The sequence below is a fragment of the Alosa alosa genome, chromosome 10 (assembly GCF_017589495.1).
Source record: "Alosa alosa isolate M-15738 ecotype Scorff River chromosome 10, AALO_Geno_1.1, whole genome shotgun sequence".
NCBI classification, from domain to species: Eukaryota; Metazoa; Chordata; class Actinopteri; order Clupeiformes; family Clupeidae; genus Alosa; species Alosa alosa.
The window spans coordinates 28,738,750-28,764,180 of NC_063198.1; the positions used below are offsets into that span (position 1 = coordinate 28,738,750).

At 40.8% G+C, this 25,431-nt stretch overlaps 1 protein-coding gene across 4 annotated transcripts in view; it reads left to right on the forward strand.

The window, feature by feature from the left end:
* raly (RALY heterogeneous nuclear ribonucleoprotein) overlaps positions 1-25,431 on the forward strand; it is a 97,888-nt gene that overhangs the window by 66,432 nt on the left and 6,025 nt on the right. For 3 of the 4 annotated variants that reach the window (XM_048255800.1, XM_048255802.1, XM_048255801.1), the window contains 6 exons: positions 3,291-3,565; positions 11,469-11,541; positions 12,088-12,135; positions 18,501-18,658; positions 19,674-19,790; positions 25,286-25,425. In XM_048255800.1, coding sequence (XP_048111757.1) covers positions 3,310-3,565; positions 11,469-11,541; positions 12,088-12,135; positions 18,501-18,658; positions 19,674-19,790; positions 25,286-25,425 — 792 coding nt within the window. In that variant the 5' untranslated portion in view covers positions 3,291-3,309. The remainder of the gene's footprint in view (positions 1-3,290; positions 3,566-11,468; positions 11,542-12,087; positions 12,136-18,500; positions 18,659-19,673; positions 19,791-25,285; positions 25,426-25,431) is intronic. The other variant, XM_048255803.1, reaches the window with a different exon arrangement.

The window sequence follows — 25,431 nt, forward strand, 5'->3', positions numbered from 1 at the left end:
TATTACATTTTTGTATGGGACCATGAGAGAGTGAAATGTCACATTTATTCTGTGCGGGTGTCATCTGCATTCCGTAGATCAAGAACTAGAAGGCTACTGGAGGAAGTGTAGTGGTTGCAGAGTGAAGATGTTTTTCACATCTGAATAAACTCTTTTTAGAGGTGGATATACTCTAATAAGAAGTGGATAAACTCTATTTCAGAAATTTTAGAGGTGGATAAACTGAGTTTACTTGCGTTTAGCCTCCAACACATCCCTGAACCAAAGGGATTGTCATTTTCAAGAGGCTTGAGGATGCTCTGGTGTTGAATATGTTGACTGGAAGTTGTTAAGTATTTTTTGCCCCTGAAGTGGGAAAAAAAACCCCAATTGGCTTATTGGTTGATATGGGGGTGTGACAATAATAAGCAGAGAATGACATTGACCATTTTCTTTATCTCCTGTTGCTATGTCAGTTTTCCAGTCCAGGCCTGTCAGGAGAAATCAGATTTCACCTGCTCAATGTGAGGCACTCAGCGGCAGCTCAACCTACTATCAATTCTATCAAAACTATCAATTCTGTGGTCACGGTAAGGTAACACAATAGATGCACGTAGTAAATTATATAAAGTAGGCCTATTAAAATGTTTACATAGCTTAGTCTACCTTTGAAAAAAATATTGAAGGGAATCCAGTCCAGTACACGTCTTTGGCAAGTAGCCTAGGCTACTACAGACACAGGTGAAGAACAGTCAGCCTCAGCCAATAGCACAACCAGATATGTACAGCCAGCTTCAAAAGAAACAGCCCAGACCCTAAAATTGGGTTTATTACAAAACAATTATTTTTCTTATTTCTTTTTCACAATTAATTAATACTATATTTGGTAACTTCTGTAGACATCCAAAATGGGTTGGGTGTTTAGTTAGTGGGGAAAAAAAAAACTATTGCATAAAACAGTTTTTTAAGTTGTCATATTTATCTTTTTTCGCCATGGTGTAGTCTTAATTTTTCCATTTAAATGTCTTGAAAAGGTCTTAAAAGTCTTTAAATTTGCACTTGAAAAATGTGCAGATATCTTGCTACTGTATAGAACTAGCTGTTTTCAATGGAGGAGAGATCAGTAATTGACTTGTACAGACTTTATATTCTCAAGATGGCAACTTTTTGGGGGGTTGCAAATTGATATATATATATATATATATATATATATATATATATATATATATACAGTATATATATATTTGCACGCATTGCACTTGTCCGTAACTTTTAAAGTATCCTACTTTTAACATAATCCATAATAATAAACAATTTCTTGTCACAGAAGGGTTAGTTTTAGGTTTTAGGTTTTACATTTGACAGAAATAAATGATGTGAGATAAATGGCAACATCCATCCATCAATAAGACAAACAGACAGGCATACACACACACACACACACACACACACACACACACACACACACAGCCAAAGCCACAATGGCTCCCTCATTTATTATTTCTCCCCCTCTCCGCTGTCTCTCCAGGACTCCTCAGCCTGCCAATGAGTCACCTGTGCTCACTCTCCCCATCACCCTCCAGGCACACACACACACACACACACATGCACACACACACACACACACACACACAGACATACATACATGCGCGCACACACACACACACATAAATGCAACACACACACATTCACCCATGTATACATACATACATATATTTATGTAGGCTATCTGTGTTTTTTCCCCCTTGCTTTAAAGTAAAAGTCTGCAATTTGAGACTATGCGTGAACACACACACACGCATCCATAAAGCTACAGCAAAAAATCATGGTAGGCCTAGTAGTGAGTCAGCAAAAAATCATGGTAGGCCTAGTAGTGAATCACTGGATGAGTAAGAAGTGGGACATTTCCCGTGAACCAGTGAGTGTCTCTTGCATTCCACACTTCATGCTCATGCATGAGGGAGCCACATGCACTCAAATGCATATTTCATAAGTGTTTTACAAGGACACATGAAGATACAGGATTTCGGTGTGCTTATATTGTGAGCAAATGGGCAGCTGGTATCCAGTTGACCCAATAGTATATGTTTTACAGATTTTGTTTTACAGATTTTTTTGGTTAAATGTGTGGTTCGCTATTCTCTCTGTGGTCACTCTTGATAGAAGTTCAGATTGATAAGCATAAACTCTATGCCTGCTTACATGCAATACCACTCATTTTAGAAGAATATTTTTTATGGAATGTGTCTTATGTCACTAATGCTAATTCTGAGATATCACAATTTGAAAGACAATGTTTCAGAACAATGATGGAAATATTGTTTTTATAATTTTGACATAGGCCTACCTTCCTTAATCTATAGTCACCACCTTCCACTGTAAAACAACATCCAAATTTGGCTTTGTTGGTTAAATGTGTTGCCTACTTGTTTAAGTTTGGTTAGGAAGTGCAGTCTGTAGTGGATATTTGTGACACAAAGTATCTGGTTGTATTTTTCAGTTTATGCATGACAAAGTTGACAGCTAATTTTCTCCAAACTTGTTTTTTTTTTTTTTTTGCTAAGATAATCACGCCATATTGTTGCTTTTTTCTCTGGATTGGCTGAACCGAATTTAACAAATGACCCCATTATTTAAAAAAATTAGTACCTGTAGACTTTGAATATCTAATAAAACGATTTTTCCTGTTTTGGCCAACTGGACTCATTCTGTGGTGATATGTCCCATGTATTCATCAATCTTTTATTGTGTTTTTAATAAGGAGCATTCATCAGACAATGAATAAGGCAGAGATGAGCTATCGCTGTTGCTTGCTCCTGAGCGCTCTGCCTCATATGGTGGCTGGAGTGGAAAGGCAAACAGTGGCATTGGGTACTTGGGTCACTCCAGAGATCATGGAGTGAATCCAAAGCCAGTCAAGGGTCCTTGAATCAGGGAGGGATTCAGTGAAAGAGTACACAGTTATGTGGCAAGGTTTAGCCATGCAGTGGCAAAATGGCCTTCACTTTAAGTAGAACACGTCTGAATTGAATGAATCTCTTAAGCAAGCAATCGTAGGGGTACAACCATTATTATATCCTTAATGAGAGTCATTATCATAATTGGGTCATCTTGTTCATCTCGCTCATACAGTGCTGATCAAGGTTTTGTGTCTCCTGCACCTTTGAGAAGAAGTGTTGGTCCACTCAGAATATTCATGGGTTCTTTGTCACACCAAGGGTGGGCAGCTGAAGGCAATTGAATCTGGAATGAAGCCCGTCAGATACTCAGATACAAAACATTTGTATTCAATAGGTTTCTCTCTTTTGCAGGTATCTTCACTGAGCCAAGATGTCCCTGAAGGTGCAGGCTAGCAATATCACCAACAAGAACGACCCCAAGTCTATCAACTCCCGCGTCTTCATAGGGAACCTGAACACCGCCGTGGTCAAGAAGTCCGACGTAGAGACCATCTTCTCCAAATACGGCCGCGTGCTTGGCTGCTCCGTGCACAAGGGCTACGCGTTCGTGCAGTATGCCAGCGAAAGACACGCCCGTGGTGCAGTAATCGGCGAAAATGGACGTGTGCTCGCCGGACAGACTCTGGGTGAGCTGTCAATCACCGTCTCCCTTCATCTTTTCACCAGTTCAGTTCATCACAGTTGTTTTTCTTTCCTTTCCTCTCTCATGTCTTTGAAGAAAATGTGACGGCGTCAGACCTGTCTGAGACCGAACGTGATTAGATTTGAAAGATGTTGGATGTCAGCTCTAAGCGAGGTTCTAGGCTATGAAAAGAGGAAACGTGTTTGACAGTTACATTTATGCATTTGTGACAACTAACATCCGTATAAGCAATTACTCTCTTTCTCTCCTTCTCTCTCTCTCTCTCTCGCTCTCACACACACACACACACACACACACACACACACACACACACAATCTCTCTCTCTCTCTCTCTCTCTCTCTCTTTTCAGCCTGTAGTGGGAAGGAGTCTGGACTATGGCAGGCCTTGTGGGCCACGAGAATCAAAGCACCTGTGCTTGTCCAGGAGCTTATCGGCTCTTTGAAGAGTGGGTTAGCACCAAAGCGCAGATCCTTTCGCAGATATTAACCTCCTAGCCCTTTTTCTTTGAGATTAACATGCTGTCAGGTGCCCAGGGGGAAAAAAGAATTCACAGTTCGAAGCGTTTAAAAGGCCTGCAGTTAGCCCAGTGACAGCTCCCGCCGCTATCTCTGCACTATATGGCCACTCTGAAGCGACGGCAAGTCAGAGGAAAGGCAGTCGTTAAAAATCTGTCACGGGGAGATTGCTGAGTAACCAGAAAGCAAGTGAGAGAGAGAGAGAAAGAGAGAGAGAGAGAGAAAGAGAGAGAGAGAGGGTGGTGGTGGCTCAGTTGTTCGGTAATGGGAGGGTTGCTGGTTTGAGCCCGTCTCAAAATGTCCTTGAGCAAGACCCTGAAGCCCAGTGCTCCCGATGTGCTGGTTGGTGTCTTGAATGCAAGCCTCTGCCATTAGAGTGTGAATAGGTGAATGTGAGGCATTACTGAGTGCTTTGAGTGCCCGCAGGGAGAACAGCACAATATCAATGCTGTCCATTTACCTTAAAGGAGTTGGAGGGAGAGGCAAGGTGCAGTAGCTGCAGGTGGGCCCTGCTCTTTTCTAGGGCCCTGTATAGCTGACGGCAGCCACCTCAGACTTGCCCAGGACAGGTGAACCTCTTTGGCTCTTTCATGGAGCGGCTAACCAGTTTTCAGCCCCGCACATACGTACATACATACACACACACACACACATATATACATACATACATACACACACACACACACCAGTGATGTAGTACTCGAGACCGATTTCTGCTTTCTCGACTCGACTCGACTTGTTCTTTCAAAGACTTCGGTCTTGACTCGTAATTTCAGACCGAAGTCCTCGACCAACGATTTTTTATGTTCATCTAAAAAAAAAAACACACAACACATAACAACAATAATAATAAAATGCAATGTTGATGGGCATTATTTGAAAATGACATCCGATGGTGCAATGCAAAGATACTGCCATCTGTAGGGTAGGAATTTCACGGCGGCCATGTCGTTGCCCCTTGCGTTGGCCTTGGTGCCCCCTTCTTTCAATATTCTGGTTTGCGTCCGTTTAATAGCGATTTTTATTTTAATTTTTATTTAGCTAATGGCCTGTCAAAATAATCTTAGCATCACAGCGCAGCGCTAATTCAGTCTTACACAGTGGAGAAAAGGACAGCGCATGGCAAGACAGAAAGTGCGTCCAAATTCACCAAATTCATTCTTCTCAGTTGAAATACTCGCGATCGCTAAGCCTATCACACAGACACCTGTATCACATCACATGAAAGAGCTTTTTCTCAGCTTTTAAACGATGTTAGCCGCTAATTGCTGTGGTGAACGGTTTGCGGAAAAAAGTAAATAATATGATTAAATTTAATCATAACGTCTACATAAGGTGCTACGCCCATCTCCCTACCCATTCATCTCGGTGGAATACTTCACAAACCCTTTGTTCAACACATGACAAACCATATATCAGAATAAACAGCAGACCTTACCGAACACAAAGGTTTAAAGCAGTCCCCTGTACAGTAAGCCATTCCAGAGTATTCTGGTTAAATTAAAAATGTAATTTGCAGCAAGGTCTACATTCATGTCTCCAACTTTGGTCTTTAGGTTTCAAAATGTGTTTAAATTGTTTTACATGATTTCATAACAGGCCAAATACAAAATAAATGTTACAAATATTGCCTAGATATAGGTAAATATTAAAATCAGAGGATATACAGCTGAGTAAGACTTTGTGAAAGGAGCCTTAATGATAAAACAAATCATGCATCTAGGCTATTTGAGTTTCTTAAAGCTGAGCTGTGCTTAAATTGTTCAATACATGATTCCATGACAGGCCAAATATAAACTAAATATAGCCTAGACATCTAAATATTAGATAATCAGAGGATTTACAGTTATATGGAATATGTCATGTTTTTGTAATGTTTCATACAGTGATGCAGGTCTACTGCTGTGAATAGGCTGAATACAACTTTGATTATTTGTATAGCCTACTACTGTATAGTTAACTTTGGCCTTGGTGCCCTGACATGTGGCCTTTGTGCCCCCCACCAAATATGCCTAACTGAAGGCAAAGTGGCCTTGCCCCTAAAATGGTGAAATTCCAAGCCTGGGCCTAACTGTTTATTATTACTGTCACTGGGGTGATATTAAATCATGAATATGAAAACTGACATGTTTTTATGGTCTTGGTCTCGACTCGGACTTGCTTCCTCAAAGACTCGGTCTTGACTCGGACTGGACTGTATTTGAAAACCAACGGACTCGGTCTCAACTCGGTCTCGCCCCTTCAAAGACTCGGTCTTGTCTCGGACTCGGCATAGGCGGTCTCGTCCCCATCACTAACACACACACACACACACATACATACGCACATACATACACAAACACACACACACACACACACACACACACATACATACATACATACACACACACACACACCAGTGATGTAGTACTCGAGACCGATTTCTGCTTTCTCGGACTCGACTCGGACTTGTTCTTTCAAAGACTCGGTCTTGACTCGTAATTTCAGACCGAGTCCTCGAGACCAACGCATTTTTTTATGTTCATCTAAAAAAAAAAAACACACAACACATAACAACAATAATAATAAAATGCAATGTTGATGGGCATTATTTGAAAATGACATCCGATGGTGCAATGCAAAGATACTGCCATCTGTAGGGTAGGAATTTCACGGCGGCCATGTCGTTGCCCCTTGCGTTGGCCTTGGTGCCCCCTTCTTTCAATATTCTGGTTTGCGTCCGTTTAATAGCGATTTTTATTTTAATTTTTATTTAGCTAATGGCCTGTCAAAATAATCTTAGCATCCTGGCCTTGAATTCGCTAATTCAGTCACAGTGGAGAAAAGGACAGCGCATGGCAAGACAGAAAGTCGCGTCCAAATTCACCAAATTCATTCTTCTCAGTTGAAATACCAGCGATCGCTAAGCCTATCACACAGACACCTGTATCACATCACATGAAAGAGCTTTTTCTCAGCTTTTTAAACGATGTTAGCCGCTAATTGCTGTGGTGAACGGTTTAGCGGGAAAAAAGTAAATAATATGATTAAATTTAATCATAGCGTCTACATAAGGTGCTACGCCCATCTCCTACCCATTCATCTTGGTGGAATACTTCACAAACCCTTTGTTCAACACATGACAAACCATATATCAGAATAAACAGCAGACCTTACCGAACACAAGGTTTAAAAGCAGTCCCTGTACAGTAAGCCATTCCAGAGTATTCTGGTTAAATTAAAAATGTAATTTGCAGCAAGGTCTACATTCATGTCTCCAACTTTGGTCTTTAGGTTTTCAAAATGTGTTTAAATTGTTTTACATGATTTCATAACAGGCCAAAATACAAAATAAATGTTACAAAATATTGCCTAGATATAGGTAAATATTAAAATCAGAGGATATACAGCTGAGTAAGACTTTGTGAAAGGAGCCTTAATGATAAAACAAATCATGCATCTAGGCTATTTGAGTTTCTTAAAGCTGAGCTGTGCTTAAATTGTTCAATACATGATTCCATGACAGGCCAAATATAAACTAAATATAGCCTAGACATCTAAATATTAGATAATCAGAGGATTTACAGTTATATGGAATATGTCATGTTTTGTAATGTTTCATACAGTGATGCAAGGTCTACTGCTGTGAATAGGCTGAATACAACTTTGATTATTTGTATAGCCTACTACTGTATAGTTAACTTTGGCCTTGGTGCCCTGACATGTGGCCTTTGTGCCCCCACCAAATATGCCTAACTGAAGGCAAAGTGGCCTTGCCCCTAAAATGGTGAAATTCAAGCCTGGGCCTAACTGTTTTATTATTACTGTCACTGGGGTGTGATATTAAATCATGAATATGAAAACTGACATGTTTTTATGGTCTTGGTCTCGACTTCGGACTTGCTTCCTCAAAGAGCTTCGGTCTTGACTCGGACTGGACTGTATTTGAAAACCAACGGACTCGGGTCTCAACTTCGGTCTAAGCCCTTCAAAGACTTCGGTCTTGTCTCGGACTCGGCATAGGCGGTCCTACCGTCCCCATCACTAACACACACACACACACACATACATACGCACATACATACACAAACACACACACACACACACACACACACACGCACATACATACATACGCACACACACATATACACAGTACACACACACACGCACACACACACAGACACACACACGCACACGCACACGCACACGCACACACACGAACACACACACAGACACACACACACACACATCCCCATCATCACTTCCCCACAGCCCAGCAGGCCAGACATGCTGGTCAGGATGGTGCAGGGTCACTGCTCTGTCCATCTCTACTTCCCCTGGCACCTCTCCTCCTGACCTCTGACCTCTGACCTCATTTGTAGCCTGTTGCACCTGATGTTTTTACTCTGTTTTATTCATCTTTCCCCTCTTCCTTTAGCTCTCTCCTGTCCCCAGTGCTCCTTTTATCTCTGATCTGACTAATAACAATCAAGTTTCTTCACCGAATAGTAGTGATGAGTCATTTATTTCATGGTGGGACATACAACACCATTCAACAACCATGATAGTTCAAACATGACACAATCTGCCTCGTGTAGTATAAGTATAAGTACTGTATAAGTATAAGTATAAGTATATATACTCTTTTGATCACATGAGGGAAATTTGGTCTCTGCATTTACCCCAATCTGTGAATTTGTGAAACACACTCAGCACACAGTAAACACACAGTGAAGTGTAGCACACACTAATCCCAGCGCAGTGAGCTGCCTGCAACAACAGCGGCGCTCGGGGAGCAGTGAGGGGTTAGGTGCCTTGCTCAATGGCACTTCAGCCGTGCCTACTGGTCGGGGTTCGAACCGGCAACCCGAAGCGCTAACCAGTAGGCCACGGCTGTGTTGCAATATTTTGTCCTGCTCTTGCCCACAAAATCAAGACCTCGGCAGATGGAGGTTTACACAGAATTAAATTTGAATTAAAATAGCCCCACATAATGATATACCCTTCACCATACTGTACCTAGAGATTGCCTGAGGCCCATAAGTATTTGAACCCATGCTAAAGTTGACTAAAAAGAGGAATATAAAATCATCTTTTGGAAATTGATCTTAATGCGTTAAGTAACAAAATGAGGAAATATCCAACCCAACCAATTTTCTTTGTGAATGAATAATGGATCATAAATAATGTTCTTCCTTAAAATACAGGGGGCATAAGTATTCGCACCCCTATGTTAAATTAGGTTAGATTAGATTAGATACAACTTTATTGTCATTTAGCAGAGTACAGGTACAGAGCCAATGAAATGCAGTGCAATAAAATTACCATAGAGGCAGGCAGATTTTTATTTTTTAAAGACTTATTTCATGGATCCAGGATACTATGCATCCTGATAAAGTTCCCTTGGCCTTTGGAATTAAAATAGTCCCACATAGACCCACATCATCACATACCCTTCACCATACCTAGAGAATGGCTATACAGTGAGGCATGGTGTGTATTTCAGTTAGCCTATTAGCTGGTTTGATGCTCAATGCAAATCAAACCAGCTAATAGGCTAATTGAAATACACACCATGCCTCACTGTATAGCCATTAGCCTCTCACCAACACTAATAGCAGAGAGGGTTAAGGCAGAATCAAGGATCTCTGCTAATAGTGCTGGTTAGAAACAGAACAAATGTAAGTGTGTTGTGTCTAATATGAAACGATGACAACAGCATTGTGCAGGGTGGGGTTAAATGGGGAGGAATCAGCAGTTGGCTGGCATGAGGGGACGTGGGAGTGGAAGAGGCGGGATGCCTCATCAGTGTGATGGATCAAAGCCACTGCATAAGGAAGGAAACTTTCTAAAGGCTCCAACAGAAGTTTGTTGTTAACAGCGCCTGGAAATGTGTTTCAGAGGGAGGCTATTGGCGTGGGATGTATGCAGAGTGAGATCTGTGCTTGTGATGTTTTTATTGGCGGGGGGTGGGGGTTGTCCTGCGCGCCTTATTGTTTTGAGGACACACGGCAGGTCTCTCCTGCTTCCCCTCAGACGTAACGTGTGTGTGTGCTGTGGTTCTGCACAACCTGCAGTGGGTGGGACCGGGAGAAGGGGGCCTGGAGCCAGCCGTGTGTAGGGGTTGTTTAGTGGCAAACCCCCACTGGAAAGCCTTGATTGTGGGCATACTGCCCTCTGCTGGAGATAATAGTGGATTGCATCCATCAAAAGGTCTCCAGGAGGCTTGGTTCACAGTAATGGAGTTGCCTTCGTGATCCTGACTTGGATGCTTCTACAACATGGAAGTCTGAGAGATGAGTCACCTCCTTTGAGATGGCTACTGTATGTGACGTATGTGTGGTATTGGTCTGAGCCAGAATGATTGGGAAAGAAAGGGGCACGCAGCCCTGGGTCAATAATGTTTGGACAGTAAAACTACAGGGTGCTTATCAAAATGGGCATCTAGCGTCATCAAAGAAACCACAAATTGAGGAATTACTGTATGAAAAATAAATAGGCATTATTAAATATTGGCTACATGCCATTACATGCTTATTTGTAATACAGGAGGGCCTCCAGAATGATTCGGTTTGGTCCACCGCAGTCATAATCTTTCTACTTTTCTCCAGTTGTTTGTCTTCACCACATCCATCCTCTTCACCACTGTCATTTGTAATTACCTCCACCAATGAGGTAATCAAGATATTCTAAATAGCCTGTCTCTCTGTTTGCCTGTTTGTTTATAAGTAGGATTACACAAAAAGCCTTAGGACCCCATTATAATATAACTTAATGGAAAGGTGTACCATCGACTAATTCACATACTGCTTAAAGAGTAGAACAGACAATATTCAGCGTCTGGCCTTAGCGTCTGGCCTTAGCGTCTGGCGAGATCAATTAATGAAAATTAATTTTCTCCTCAGCCTAACACTAAGACTCCTTTAGTCAACATCAATACTCCTGTTATTTCAGCATTTACAATGGCACCTCTGAGAAAGAAGAGGCTCCAACTAGCCTTAAGGTTCACAGAAATAACTCAAGAAGAAAATGTATGAGATTCAGTGGGGGAAAGTGGCCATTCTACAGGAGTAGGTGTGTAGCTCTTCACTCCCCTTGCCTTATAATATTCAACCTTGGTGTTCAACATTGTTTGTGGTCAACAGAATGAAATTGTGATGGTGGCCATCTAAGCTCAACTTAATTCATTGTGGTCGATACTGACAAGGTGCAGTCCTGTTCATACTGAGGCACCAACACAATAGACACTGTCCATTCTGGTGCGTGACCAGGAGATTGGGCCACACCAAGCAAACATTTCTGTTGGCAAAGCACCATAGTCCGAGTTGAACTCAGAAACGGGCATTTTGTAACTGCCCTTCTCTCTGCCCCCTCTGTCCTCTCCCTCACAGATATCAACATGGCGGGTGAGCCCAAACCAAACCGACCCAAAGGCCTGAAGAGGTCGGCTGCTGCTCTCTACAGGTGAACAACCCATTTACAGCACCCTTATATTTAACATCTATAGACCCTTTCAAGAGAGTTCCATTATCAGCATAATAGTTGGCCCCACCAGGCTTCCGTTTTAACATTCCATATGTTATCTTAATGCAGAGGAAGTAGATTGGGAACCAAATAGATCGTTCAAGCATTGTTTTTGTTTTTATTGTTGAAAGGGTCTATAAGCAGTTCATAACGCAGTTGTCCACCACAACTACACTGGTCAACTATTTGATGGTTTTGTATGAATCGAATAAGTTTATATGCAGTCTATTTGTTTACAAATTCAATGACATACATCAGCCAAAGCATTATCTTGGTACCGTTCTGGGGTCAATAACAGAGGCAACATTGTTACTATTTAGTCAGCAACCTACAGTAAACAGACAGCTATCTCCAGTCATTTGGTGAATAATTTGACATATCCTAGTTCATTAATAACCATTAGCTATAGTTTTTTTGTTTGTTAGTTTATCATGAGGTCAATTTATTATAGATTTGTGTGTTGTGTCTCTGTGTTTTCGCTCATAGTGGCTATGACTTTGACTACGATTACTACAGAGATGATTTCTATGACAGGTAAGTAGAGTACTGCATGTTCTCATAGTTTTCTGGTCTCTTTCTGGGATAATAGTACTTTGTTCTCAAAAGGGACCAAATGTGGATTTGCAATGACAGTTCAAAGAAACTTAATAAAAAACATTGTCCCTGTAATGAGGCAATCTGTTGTACCGTACATGTCTCCTCCAAACCCAAGCAAACACCCACAAGAACATCCACAGATATCTGAACCCATTGGCCTACATACGCACGCACACACACACACACACATACACACGCACAAACACACACGCACAAACACACACGCACACACAATCCATTGATCAACGTTTGGATCAATCAATGTATTTGATTACTGGACATTTTTCAACAAATTTACTCCCGCAATAGGAGCCAACTCGCTCAAAGCCTTGTAATCTTAAACAGCAGAAGTGGAGAACTTTAGAAAGTAAAAGTCTGACCACATAATATTTGCTGCAACCTTTTATTAAACCTATAGTCTAAACCGAGTCTAACTCATCAGCCAGGTAGATTGGCTAATTAGTGAAATTGCCTGTGTTAGGTGCACAGGTAGAATCAATACATACTGTAGTGGTAGGACACTTTTACTTTCGGAAAGCCGGACATTTCCAACGATGCACACCTTTGTGTCGATGCAACATAGGCTACACATTTATGTACCCATTCACATACACATTCAGAGTCACCAAATTCCTAACATCTAAGAACTTCTTTTACGTGACCCAGAAAGGAGGAACCTGGCAGATCCCTGGCCCAGCTTGGCCCAGCATTTAAGTAGTTCTAGAGCCCCCTGTTGCTCCGCTCTGTGGGAACCCTGTGTTCACAGCTGTTCGAACATAGTCTCCATATGAGGGACACCTTCAGCGAGACCGCAGCCCGGTAGATTTGCCTTCAACATGATGTCCACATCTGACTTACGACTCTCTCAGGTGAAACTCTGACTTGGATTGATGTATTACTAGGGGAAGGATGCCCAGTTTAATTCCAGGCCCGCTTTCAAGTGATGGCCAAAGCCCAAGGTCCGTTGGGGAGACGGGCGGGGGCGGTGGAGAGGCTGGGCACCAGCTGTAGGGCCGGCTGGTTTGCACAGAGCGTGCAAAGTGCGTCTTTAAAGACTGGAGAAGATTACATTGCAGCTCATTCATGTCACACACACACCTACACACACATTCACACACTCAAACGCATGCACACACACACACAAGTCTATAAGTTAAGTACTTTAGTTTAGCTTAACATCATCTCAAGCTCATCTTCCATAAAACCATTAAGTATAGGCCCTGTAGTGGAGCATGTGATACATGTTTAAATATGAGATAAACAATAAATAAAGCCCTTAGATGAGAACAGAAAGGTTTTACATTAGTTCCCCTGACACTAAAGGTGTGTAAGTCTTAGTATGAGTTAAGGATAGGCCTACTGGCAAAGAGGCTGTGGTGAACCACGTATGCTTGGAGTGAACCGAAGGGACACACATGGAAGGAATGAGAAACCTTTAAAGGCTTGGGAGATTTTCCAGGGCCTCCATTTCTTGTGTTCTTTTATGGATCTATCTCGCCGTTCTGGAATGAATATGCTGTCAGAGATGAGTTTGTGATGTGCTTCTTCTGTGGAATGTGTAATTGAGATGTGCAATTTCTCACACTGCTCTCCTATGCCAGGTGAAAAAAAATCTATTAAAAATATACTTTTTTAAAAGTGTACTAAGTACAGTTCGTACTTTTTTCGTCAAATCCAAGTGTAGTTAAGTGTATTCAATTATGTATTAAGTTCAGCTTAAAATCTATTTGACTACACTTCAAGTGTAAATTGTATTCTAAAATGGAACAACTTTTTTCAAACTTTAAGTGTTCTTAAGTACATTATACAAAGAGATTCATTAGCATTCGGAACACAGTCGCAGTACAATTTTCTAACATCCCAAGTGTATTGGAAATGTACATAAAAGGCATTGCAGTATAACTAATAATAGTGTAGAAGTGTGTTTTGAATACACTCTTATCATCCTCATTTCTATTCATTTGGCATGCTTCTGTAATATTTTAAATGAACTTCAAATGTACTTCCTGACTACAATAAGTGGTTTGAAAGTTTGCAGTTATGTTAATAAAAGTATAGTCTTAAGATACTTTAAGCATTATAAAGGCATGCAATGTAAGTATAATAGTGTGATTTAAAATTGTACCATTAGTACTCTCCTACCTATTCTGTTACATGACAAATTACACTTTGATTATGAGAAAAACATTTTATTGACATGAATGAAAACAAAACATAACATTCATCCATAACAAAAGTAAAACATTTTTGGTAACACTTTATAATAACTACACACAATTCATCATTTATTAAGCCTTTGTTACTTATTAGTTAATGGTTTGTTCATCATTAGTAATTTATTGTTCATACATAATTTATCATCAGTAAAGCATTTGTTCACACAGTTATAAATGGTTATAGTAAATAAGCCTATATCTAAAATATGTTTATACATTATTGTTAATACTTAATAAATGATGCAATAATATGTTTTTGATGAAGTAATATTTCCATTATTTAACAGTTGTTACATACACATGCACTAATAATTAGTTAGGGTGAGGATACATATTTTATAAACCACTTCCTAATACTAATTCATGATTAACTCAGGAGTTACAAGTGATTAGTTAATGCTATTTTGTGAGCTTAAGTGAGGACTTTCTATGCCTTGCAACACATTTTCAAATGAGTTATAAAGTTTACACTTGCATTTATTCATTTAGCAGACACTTTCACTCAAAGCGACTTACACATGTCAATGAAATTAAAGGGCAAGGCCACATTGGTGGACGCTGGGGCTTGAACCCCCAACTTTATGGGTTACTGCATGTTAACCCAGCTCCCTATCCACTACACTACCTCTGCCCAGTGATATTACAACAGTCAATTCAAAAATATAATATAGATATGAGCAGGGACGGATTAAACAAATATGGGAAAAATAAATAATGGAAATATTACTTCATCAACAAAATACTATTGCATAATTTATTAAGTATTAACCATAATTCATAAACTTATTTTAGATATAGTCTTATTTACTATGAACAAACCATCTATAACTGTGTGTACAAATACTTTATTTATGAGAATTAACATAGGAACAATGCTTTACAAATGATGAACAAAGCATTTTGTAATAGTTTGCAACTGGTTTATAATAGGAAAATGATTTCATTTATAGGTGGTTGTTTCATTACTTATTAAGTATAAATCATGTACTTACAAACATATTTTTTGATAGGCTTATTTACTATGAACAAACCATTTATAACTGTGTGAACAAATGCTTTACTGATGAGAAATTATGTATGAACAAGAAATAACTAATGATGAACAAACTATTAACTAATAAGTAACAAAGGCTTAATAAATGATTAATTGTGTGTAGTTATTATAAAGTGTTACCACATTTTTCTGAAATGGATCTCTTGAGCATATCTTTTCAAGTTGGATGTGGTAAATTTGTCATTGTAGGCATACTATGGTGACACAATAGAGCCACAAAGCACTCACACGATTAAACATGCATTTGGGCGTATTATATTATTTCACGCGCATAGATATTAAATGGGAGCGCGCAAATTCTCTGTGCGCACGCGGACTCAGAGGAAACTGCTCCCTGAGTGAGGAAAAAAATACTGCGAGCGAGGAGGAATCTGACCAGTGAACCTGGTTCCCGCCCCCAAGTAGAGACCCACGAGTGCAGAAATTCACTTCCTGTGAGCAGAAATCAACTTTGAGAGAGCTGAGTAATTTTTCGAGTGGCTGTTTGGAGCGCTGGTCAGATTCCTCCTCGCTCACAGCATTTTCTTCCATGGGGAGCAGTTTTCTCTGAGTGCGCACGCGCAGAGAGAATTTGTGCGCACACATTTAATATCTACATTTGCTCTTGGGTGCTCCTTGTTGGTGCCCCCCAATCCCAATCCTCCCCCACCTTTCTTATGCAGCCCTTGCCACTTAATCTACTAAACCCCTCTTCTACTACACTTTTTACTCCCCCCCCCGCCCCCCATAAATGCACAAATAGGCTGACACCAGACATAATTTCACTGCATTTCTTACATCCAGTAACTATATGCATGTGACAATAAACTTCCCTGTATCCTTGTAGAAATAATATATAATATAATACACCCGAATGCATGTTTTATCGCGCAAGTTCTTTTTGCCACTATTGTGTTGCGATACTCTACAGCCTCATTGGTAGACCATCAATTCAAAATGCAGATTTTATGAAAAACAAAAGTTGTTTACCCTCCTAGGTGAGAGAATTTGCCCTCTAAGCTTGAAATTGTTTACTGGACACCCAGCCTACAAGCCAACAACTTAACAGTCTAACATGGCTAAATTTGTAATGCATGATTTACGTAAAGCATTTATTGCTTATTTGTTTGCAAAGTTTTCTGGCCCAGAAAGAAAACCATGGTGGTTACGGATCATGGCTGAGGAGGAAAGGTACAGCTGGTAGAGTTGTACAGTGAGTGAACTTCCCTCCCAACACTGAGATGTGGTGGCAAAAGCTGTGGTAGCTAGCTTCCCTTACTAGCACACCATCTTCATAAAGTTTTCGGTGGCAACCCAGGGCTGGACGGCAGTCAAATACATTGACCTTGGTATTAGAGAATTTGTCTCTGTTGTCTGTGAACAGAAAGAAGATGGACAACATTTTACAAGATAAACAATATTTTACACAGAAATCCATTGGCAATGATGAGATTAATACAGATTATCTGTACCTATTTCACATTTACTTTTTATGGGTCAAATTGGTACTTGACACCATCTGTTTGCCATCCTGGTATGGGTAGACCTGGCCAGGTAGTCTTTCGTTAAAGCGTTGTGCACCTTGGCACCGATATCAGTGCAACCACCCTGTTTTCTGCATTTGATTACCTTAGATTCCTTTGGTTTCAATACAACCGTATTGTCGTTTTCGGGTCAAATGGCATTTTAAATGGGAGTCGGGGCACTAGCCTACTATTTTGATGCATGAATCAAAATCATCATGTATCAAAATAGTTCTGCCCTTACGACTCCCATTCAAAATGCACGTATATTACTTTTTTACCTGGGATGTTATTAAGTTATTTAAATTATATTACATGTGGGCTAGTTTAACGCAATACTAGAGATGAATTCCTCTCGGGTTGAGCCCAATTGTCTGTTACCTTTGTAAATATTTGTACAGTGCCATTCATGTGCCTTTGTTACATCTGCTGAGATTGATTGTGTCCGTTGCTGGGTGTCGATGTTACTTGCATTTCACTTTTAACAGCTGGAATAAAAAGGTTGGGTATTCGAAACATATTGCCATGGAAATGAAGTACATATTCACAATCAGACATTTGTTGTGGTTTGGTAGTCATTGTTTGCAACCTTAGTTAACCCACCGGCACTCGGACAACTTGGCTGACCAGCATAAATTGAGGAATCTGCAACTTTCCACAATCAGACATTTATTCTCATTGTTTGTAGCACTCTCTGGCTAATCATCTACAGGCCTATTAGTGGTGTGAGGGATTTAGTGTTCCCACCCGCTAGCCAGACTTGTTTAGTCTTATTACAAGAGATGCAACCCTGCTCAGAGTGCAGCAGAAATGTCATTCGCCCTGTTATGAATGATTTTGGAAACATTATTTTAAGGTAAACACTTTAGGGGTGCTTTAAATGAATAAATGAGTGTGTTTAATGTGAGTTTGTGCATGTGGTATTCCCCATTGCATGGACAGGAAACAGCAGACCTTAGCCTGGTATTTTATAGCATAGTGTTAGATGACAGGAACTATTATAAATAGACCATTTTTATGCACGCATGTGAGACTAGGCTACACACTGCAAAAGCATTCAAAAACTTGAGAGGGAAGCAAGGTCTTGGATTCGGTTTTCAATGTAGATTACTTCCAAATACTGTGTCCATTCATCATTTCTCACAGAGTATCATACGTGCTTCAATGCATTTCAGTGGCCAAGTATTTGAGTTTGATTTGGATAAGCTACTGAAGGAATCTGCAAACTACATTCTACAAACTATTAAATATCAATTTGTTCATGACTCATACACAATTATCACAGACCTACAATGTGTGTGTGTGTGTGTCTGTGTCTGTGTGTCTGTGTGTGTGTGTGTGTGTGTGTGTGTGTCTGTGTCTGTGTGTCTGTGTGTCATGATGTGCCCAGTATATTAGGTGAACATGCTTTCAATCAGATTGTGGATTAGATGTACTATGCTCCCAAGTGTAAACAGAGTCCATGTGTAAACAGTGTAAACAAGTGTAAACAGAACCCGTGCGTCTTATTTTCCTCTCTTCCCTCTGCAGGCTATTTGAATATCGAGGTCGAGTCTCCCCGGTGCCCAGAGTGGTGCCTGTCAAGCGCCCTCGTGTGGCCATACCTCTGGTGCGCAGGGTCAAGGCTCTACCTGTCAAACTACTGGCCAGGTCCTCCGTGCTGCCCGGTACTTCCATTAAACAGAGACGTAAGTCCTTTCCCATCACTTCCCTTCTCTTATCTTCTCTTCTCTTCCCCTGTCTTATCTTCTCCTCTCTTCCTTTCTCTTCTCCTCTATTCCTTTCTCTTCTCTTCCCCTCTTTTCTCTTGTCTTGTCCTCTCTTCTGTTCTCTTCTTTTCTGTATTCCATTAAACAGAGATGTAAGTTCTCTTCTCTTCTCATTTCCTCTCTTCTCTTCTCTCCTCTCTTCTCATCTTTTCTTAAGATGTAAGTTCTCTTCTCTCTTCTCTATTCTTCTTTTCTCTTTTCCATTATAAGTTTAAGCTTCTCTTCTCTATTCTTCTTTTCTCTTTTCCATTATGAGTTTAAGCTTCTCTTCTCTTCAACTCTTCCATTTCCCTCCTTACTCCCGCTCTCTTCTCCATTAAACAGAGGCATACGTTCTCTCCTCCTCTCCTCTCTTCTCTACTCCCCCCCTCCTCTCTCCTGCTCTTCTCTGGGCTATTGATCATTTCCTATTCAGTTGTACTCTTATTCCTTTGTTGATTCACTCTGCTGCATTTTGATCGATTACTCTTGTAGACAGTTCAATGCCCTATGTAACGGGGTTGTCATATACTCAATATAATTCAATTGCAACTCCCTGTTCCACCTGTACAACACCATTAACATTGTCTCAAGGTGCTTCGCTGAAACAAAGGATAAACACCCTCATCCTCCCCTCATTCCCTGAACATAGGCTGAGATACTACTGGGAAGAAAAGGCTCTTAAACTTTTAAATGGAAGAAACAAACTTAACAAGGCTCTAAGAAAATTAAACCTTTGAAAGAAATAGATGGAAAACATGCTCATAGTTAGGTAGTTGCATATAAATGTGGTACACCTACACAGGAATAATCTTGATATCAGTAAATGATGTTGTGAATGAACTCTATCCCTGTGTGTGTGTGTGTGTGTGTGTGTGTGTGTGTGTGTGTGTGTGTGTGTGTGTGTGTGTGTGTGTGTGTGTGTGTGTGTGTGCATGATCTTATGGCCTTTCAGCAGTGAAATCCAATGAGCTGCAGGCCATCAAGTCCGAGCTCACACAGATCAAGTCCAACATTGATGCTCTGCTTGGCCGACTGGAAGAAATCACAGAGGACAAATACACAAGCACAGGTAGCATTCACTCTCTGTCTTTCACAATGCACTACACCACACACTAACAGTCACACACACACAAACACACACACACACACACACACACACACACACACACACACACACAGTGGTGACATTTACACCTAAACTTACACAGAATGGAGTCCTCTAAAGTGTTCTTCTGCATTCCTGTGCAGTGGTTCAAAGCATGCTCTCTACTTTTCCCCAGGAACATATCATCCCCACAGCATCCACTTTAACCTACATCCACCTGAACCACCACCTATTGCTCCTCCACCCTCCCTTCCCTCAGCCCTCCACCGTGTCCCTAGCTCTCACGCTCCGTCCGTCCCCACCCTCCTCAGCGCACGCGCCCAGCAGAGGGCATAGTCTCCCAGAGTCCGAGTCACAGCGTGTGCCAAGAGAGGAGACAGAGGGCCAGATCCAGCTCAGTGGCTACCTCAGCGGCCTCGACACACGTGCAATACTCAGACACTCCGATACTCACTGGTCTCACGCACTGGTCCCGGTTCAGTCTGTCTGAGCCAGGCTTGGAATTTCACCATTCTGGGGGCAAGGCCACTTGGCCTTCAGTTGGGCATATTTGGTGGGGGGCCCAAAGGCCACATGTCAGGGCACCAAGGCCAAAGTTAACTATACAGTAGTAGGCTATAAAAATGATAAAAGTTGTATTTAGCCCATTCACTGCAGCATCACTGTATGAAACATTTAAAAAACATGAAACATGACATATTACATAGAACTGTAAATCATCTGATCATCTAATATTTACAGATATCTAGGCTATATATAACATTTATTTTATATTTGGCCTGTTATGAAATCATGTATTGAACAATGTAAGCACAGCTCAGCTTTAAGAAACTCAAATAGCCTAGATGCATGCTTAGCATTTTGTCATTAAGGCTACTTTCACAAACTCTTAGTCAGCTGTCCTCTGATTTACCAATATCTAGGCAATATTTGTAACATTTATTTTGTATTTGGCCCGTCCAATCATGTGGAACAATTTAAACACATTGTAAAACTTAAAGCCCAAATTTGGAGACATCCATGTATGTCGAACTTTACTGCAAATTCAAAACTGTATTACTCTGGAACGGCTAACTGTACAGGGGACTGCTTTACACCTTTATGTTTGGTAAGGTCTCCTGTTTATTCTGATATATGGTTTGTCATGTGTTAAAAGAAGGGTTCGTAAAGTATTCCACCGAGATAAATGGGTAGGGAGATCATGGGAAGCAAAACCTTCAGTAGAATGTATGATTAAATTGAATTATATTATTTACTTTTCTCGCGAACCATTCAACACAGCAATTATTGACTAACATCGTTTAAAAGCTGAGAAAAAGCTCTTTCATGTGATACTTGGGATGTCTGTGTGATGAATTGGCTTCATGAGTAGTTCAACTGAGAATGGGTGAATTTGGACGCACTTTCTTTCTTGCGATGTCACTTTCTCCACTGCGTAAAAGACTAAATTAATTTGCGCTGTGAATGCTAAGATAATTTTGACAGGCCACAGGCTAAATAAAAATCGCTATTAGTAGGACGCAAAGCAGAATATTGAAAGAAGGGGGCACCAAGGCCACCGTGGCCTATAAACCTCTGATTTTCAAAGGGGCCTCACGGCCAACTCAAGGGGCTACGACGGCCATGGCCCCACACACAGAGAGAGGTGGCTGATGAAGAGGCAACTCCCACAGACACACAGCTGCTGCTGGGACAGCTCACACACTACATCATGCTGTGAACTCGTTCACCTCTGACACACACACCACCGGTCTGCTGACCACTTGTACGCAGTTTCAGTCTTGTCTCGGTAACAATCGGACGCAGGGGACCCATGAGGGTTTTTTTATTTTATTATTATTTTAAGACCAGGCAAGACCACTCATCACAAAGCCTTTAAAGCGATATTCAACCATTTGGGGAAATACATCTCTGCTATAAGCTAACGGTCTAATCTGATTCCATGAGCTGGAGCTAAAAGTGTTACTGTCAGACTCAGAGAACGGCTGGATGAACTGGGGAAAGGTAAAACTCAATTGTTTAACTCAAGGGGAGGTGGAAAACGAGTGTATTTCCCCAAATGGTGGAATATCCCTTTAAGCCAGTACAACTCCTTCTTCACATGCAACAAATAAGATGTGTCTAATTTGAGCACACACACGAGGACCTGTGCTAGTCCCTCAGAGATAGTTGCTCTGGTCTTTCAGTCTGAGTGCTTACAACTTAAAATGTCAAGGAACATTTCGTATAGCTGCAGTGTTCACTTCACTAGTGTTCCACAGGATCCATTCCCGGCAGAGGCCATCCGGGGCCAGCCATGATTTGTGAGCTGCTCTTACACGTGTTCCAGGTTTCAATAATTTGGCTTGGCGGCGGCAAGACTCGGCTCTCTACTCCTCCATGAGATTGGTCCCCGTGGTGTGCTTCCCGGGGTGGAATGTGAGTGCTGGATGTGGAGTTGATGTCGTTGAGCAATGGGTCTCCTCAGAGCCATGCAGAGAGTTGTCACATTTGTTTAGTGGAAGCAAAGCTATTTAAGCTCTGCCAGCATAACCACTTGCTAAATGGCATCCTCTCATCACCTGATTATTAGATTTAAATCCTCACAACCGTGTACTCTTGGAGAAATACAGGGTGGTGTGTAATATTGGAAGTGTATGATGTGGCATGAAATCTGAACATTATTTAGAGGATGTCATAACTGGTGTTTACGACGTTAGGCAAAAACCTACCAGGGAAAGAGATCAGCACCTGGGAGATTCATTAATGTTGGTGGGTCATTCTATGAAACGGATGCCATTTGCGTCCACAACATGTGATGAGATGCGTAAGGCACAAACTAGAGCCAAGGTATGTTTCTGAAGCCTACAGCTAATAATGCAAGGGTGTTGTAAACATGATGTACAAGAACATGTTCTTAAAGAGTATTACTCTATTTTTTCACAAGTGCATGGCCATTTCCATGTGTCCGGGTTGACCAACATAACATTTACATCTAAAATATCACCATGTAAATGAATTAAATATATTTTCCTAGTGACATTAGACATATTTATTTATAATAAAATCATGTTCTTCAGTAAATAATTTATGTTTTTTTTGTGTCCCTTGTTTTGACTTACCACCCCGTCACATTTACTTGTTTGTAAATAGCATACTGTTACTTGAAATGATTTTGTTTTGTCCATCAAGATTAATCCAACCGCACTCAATCACCCAAAGACAGGAATAACTGTTTTTCATCACAGTTTTAACACTATCATTGCTAAGAAAATTACATTTCTAATTGAAGGCATGTACTGTATGTTAAGTTACTGTAATAACTTGACAGTTATTGGATAGCTAGAGCCTTTTTATCATGAAATGTATCACCCCGCAACATTTATTATATTTTCAATCCATTATATTTCAATGTGGAAAAAATATATATGCCTGAGGTAAGCAAAACATTTTTGGAGGGTTATCATATCACGCTGTGGATAATTTGAAAAGAAGTTTACTTTTGATGTTTAAAAATGTTATAGTGGAAAAGGCACCCGTTTCATAGAATGACCAAAGAAGAACTCGAATGACCTTGGTACCATTTAGTACATACCAAACAATTCCCTTTTCTTCTCTTTATTTTGGCCACATTGTCTAGTGTCTTGTTTCATTGGAGCAGAGCTCTTTCACAGCTAAAGTCAATCTCCCTCGCTAGGAGCAGTCAAAAGACAAGAAGGAAGGTTCCGGTCTCAATCCTGTCTCGCTATGACTATCACCACGTTTGATGCCATTGTAAAACCCAACGCAACCCTTCATGTTGACTGCACTTCATTCTATATAACTGTGCCGCGGATTGATACAAACGTTGCTGTTAGTGCGTCTCGACATTGCTTGGCAACCATTCTGATAGAAGAGATATTTCTTAGCCGAAGAATGATTATCTATGAAAAAAATCAGTTTCTTGTTATTATGCTTTTATTTTGTAAAATCTTGCCAGGTACATGGAGTAAATGTTTTTTAAAAAAAAAACAACAAGGCCTGTGAGGCAGTTGGTTTGCGTTGTGCCTAACAAGCTACAGCCTCCTGGGGCTTCCTGCTTAAATATCCCAGAGACAGGCCTGTCTGGCAACACTCCAACTTTCACAGTTAATCCACTGACAGGAAAGTGAAACTGATCTCATTATTGACACAGATGATTGGAAATAGAAGAAGTGGTAGTACTGGACCAGGGTTATAACTTATTCATGCGCTTCTCAGTGGATTCCATAGAGCACTAGCCTCTGTGAACCTTAACCTGTTAGCAAATTTGAATTTGCTTTACAGGTCCGCCTGGAAATGGAGGCATAGACACCCGTTTCCAAATAAGCAGGATCCAATTACAATCACTTATCTGGCACGGGGGCGGGCTTTATATGATGACAGATAGAGCCGTGCATTCAACACAACCAATGGCTGTGCTGATGGCGACAGGGTTAAGCAGATTATGGACATGTATTTTCTTTGGAATTGAGTAAATAACTGCATTTAAAGTTTAATGCACCAATTTTAGTTTAATTTCACTGCTGGTTACGCCCTTGGAAGTCGTAAGTCAGTGAAGCCCTTTCAGACCCACTCTCAATCTCAGTGGAGATCTCAGATACAGTCTGGTGTTATGCAGGCTAACAGCGCACAGTTGTTGAGTATACTTCAGTGCATCAATGCAAACTCACCTGCATGTGTACTTGCATCAATGTTACTAGGGACCAGCCAGGCTTATAGCTACCTTGGAACTAACCTCCAATCCCCTCACTCTGGAGCTCTGATTTTGATTCCCACTCTGCCATCACAGCCACTAATATCCTCTCATTGGCTAAGGTTCTACTGTACTTATGGTGGTTACTATTGTTCTGGTGGTTTTTCTTATGGTGGTTATTGTTGTTGTGGTGGTTTATTGCCTCCACCTACAAAGGAGATTATGTTTTCTGTCTTTTTATCTGTCTGTAAGCAGCATCATGCAAAAACAGCCAGCCTGATATTCATGAAAAAAGGAAGAACCAACTACATTTTGGAGCAGATGAATTTAGACTTGACTTGAATTTAGTTTCACTTTCACTACTATTGTGAGATACAGCATTAGACCGTGGAAAGAACATGTCTATTTATCATTTCTCTTGTGTTTAGGGCCTGCTTGAATATAATTGATATGTCACTCTAAGCTGGATGTAAGTCATATGTATTAGCGAAAAGAACATTTCAGACACAGGATCAGGTTCCACTTGTCTGATTGTATTATTTCTCCAGAACTGTAGGAGCTTGTGGTTTTGGAGAGACATAAAATGTCCAGTTTCTGCATAATGACTCTAAGTCCAGAGAGATAAATGAGATAAATGTTTGATTGTATGTTTGTACATCTGTGGCAAAGATGATTGAATGTATTGTTTATACATGTGTTCTTGTTGGTGTGTGTGTGTGTGTGTGTGTGTGTGTGTGTGTGTGTGTTTGTGTGTGTGCATTTGTAGAACTGAGGAAGGAGGACTGCAAGAGTGAGGTCTCTCAGGATGACTCGGGTTCAGAAGCGGAAGAGCTCGTAGACGACAACCAGGCCAGCGAGGTGGAGGAAGGAGAGGAGGGGACACAGGACGAGTGTGACGACGACATGGTGAGG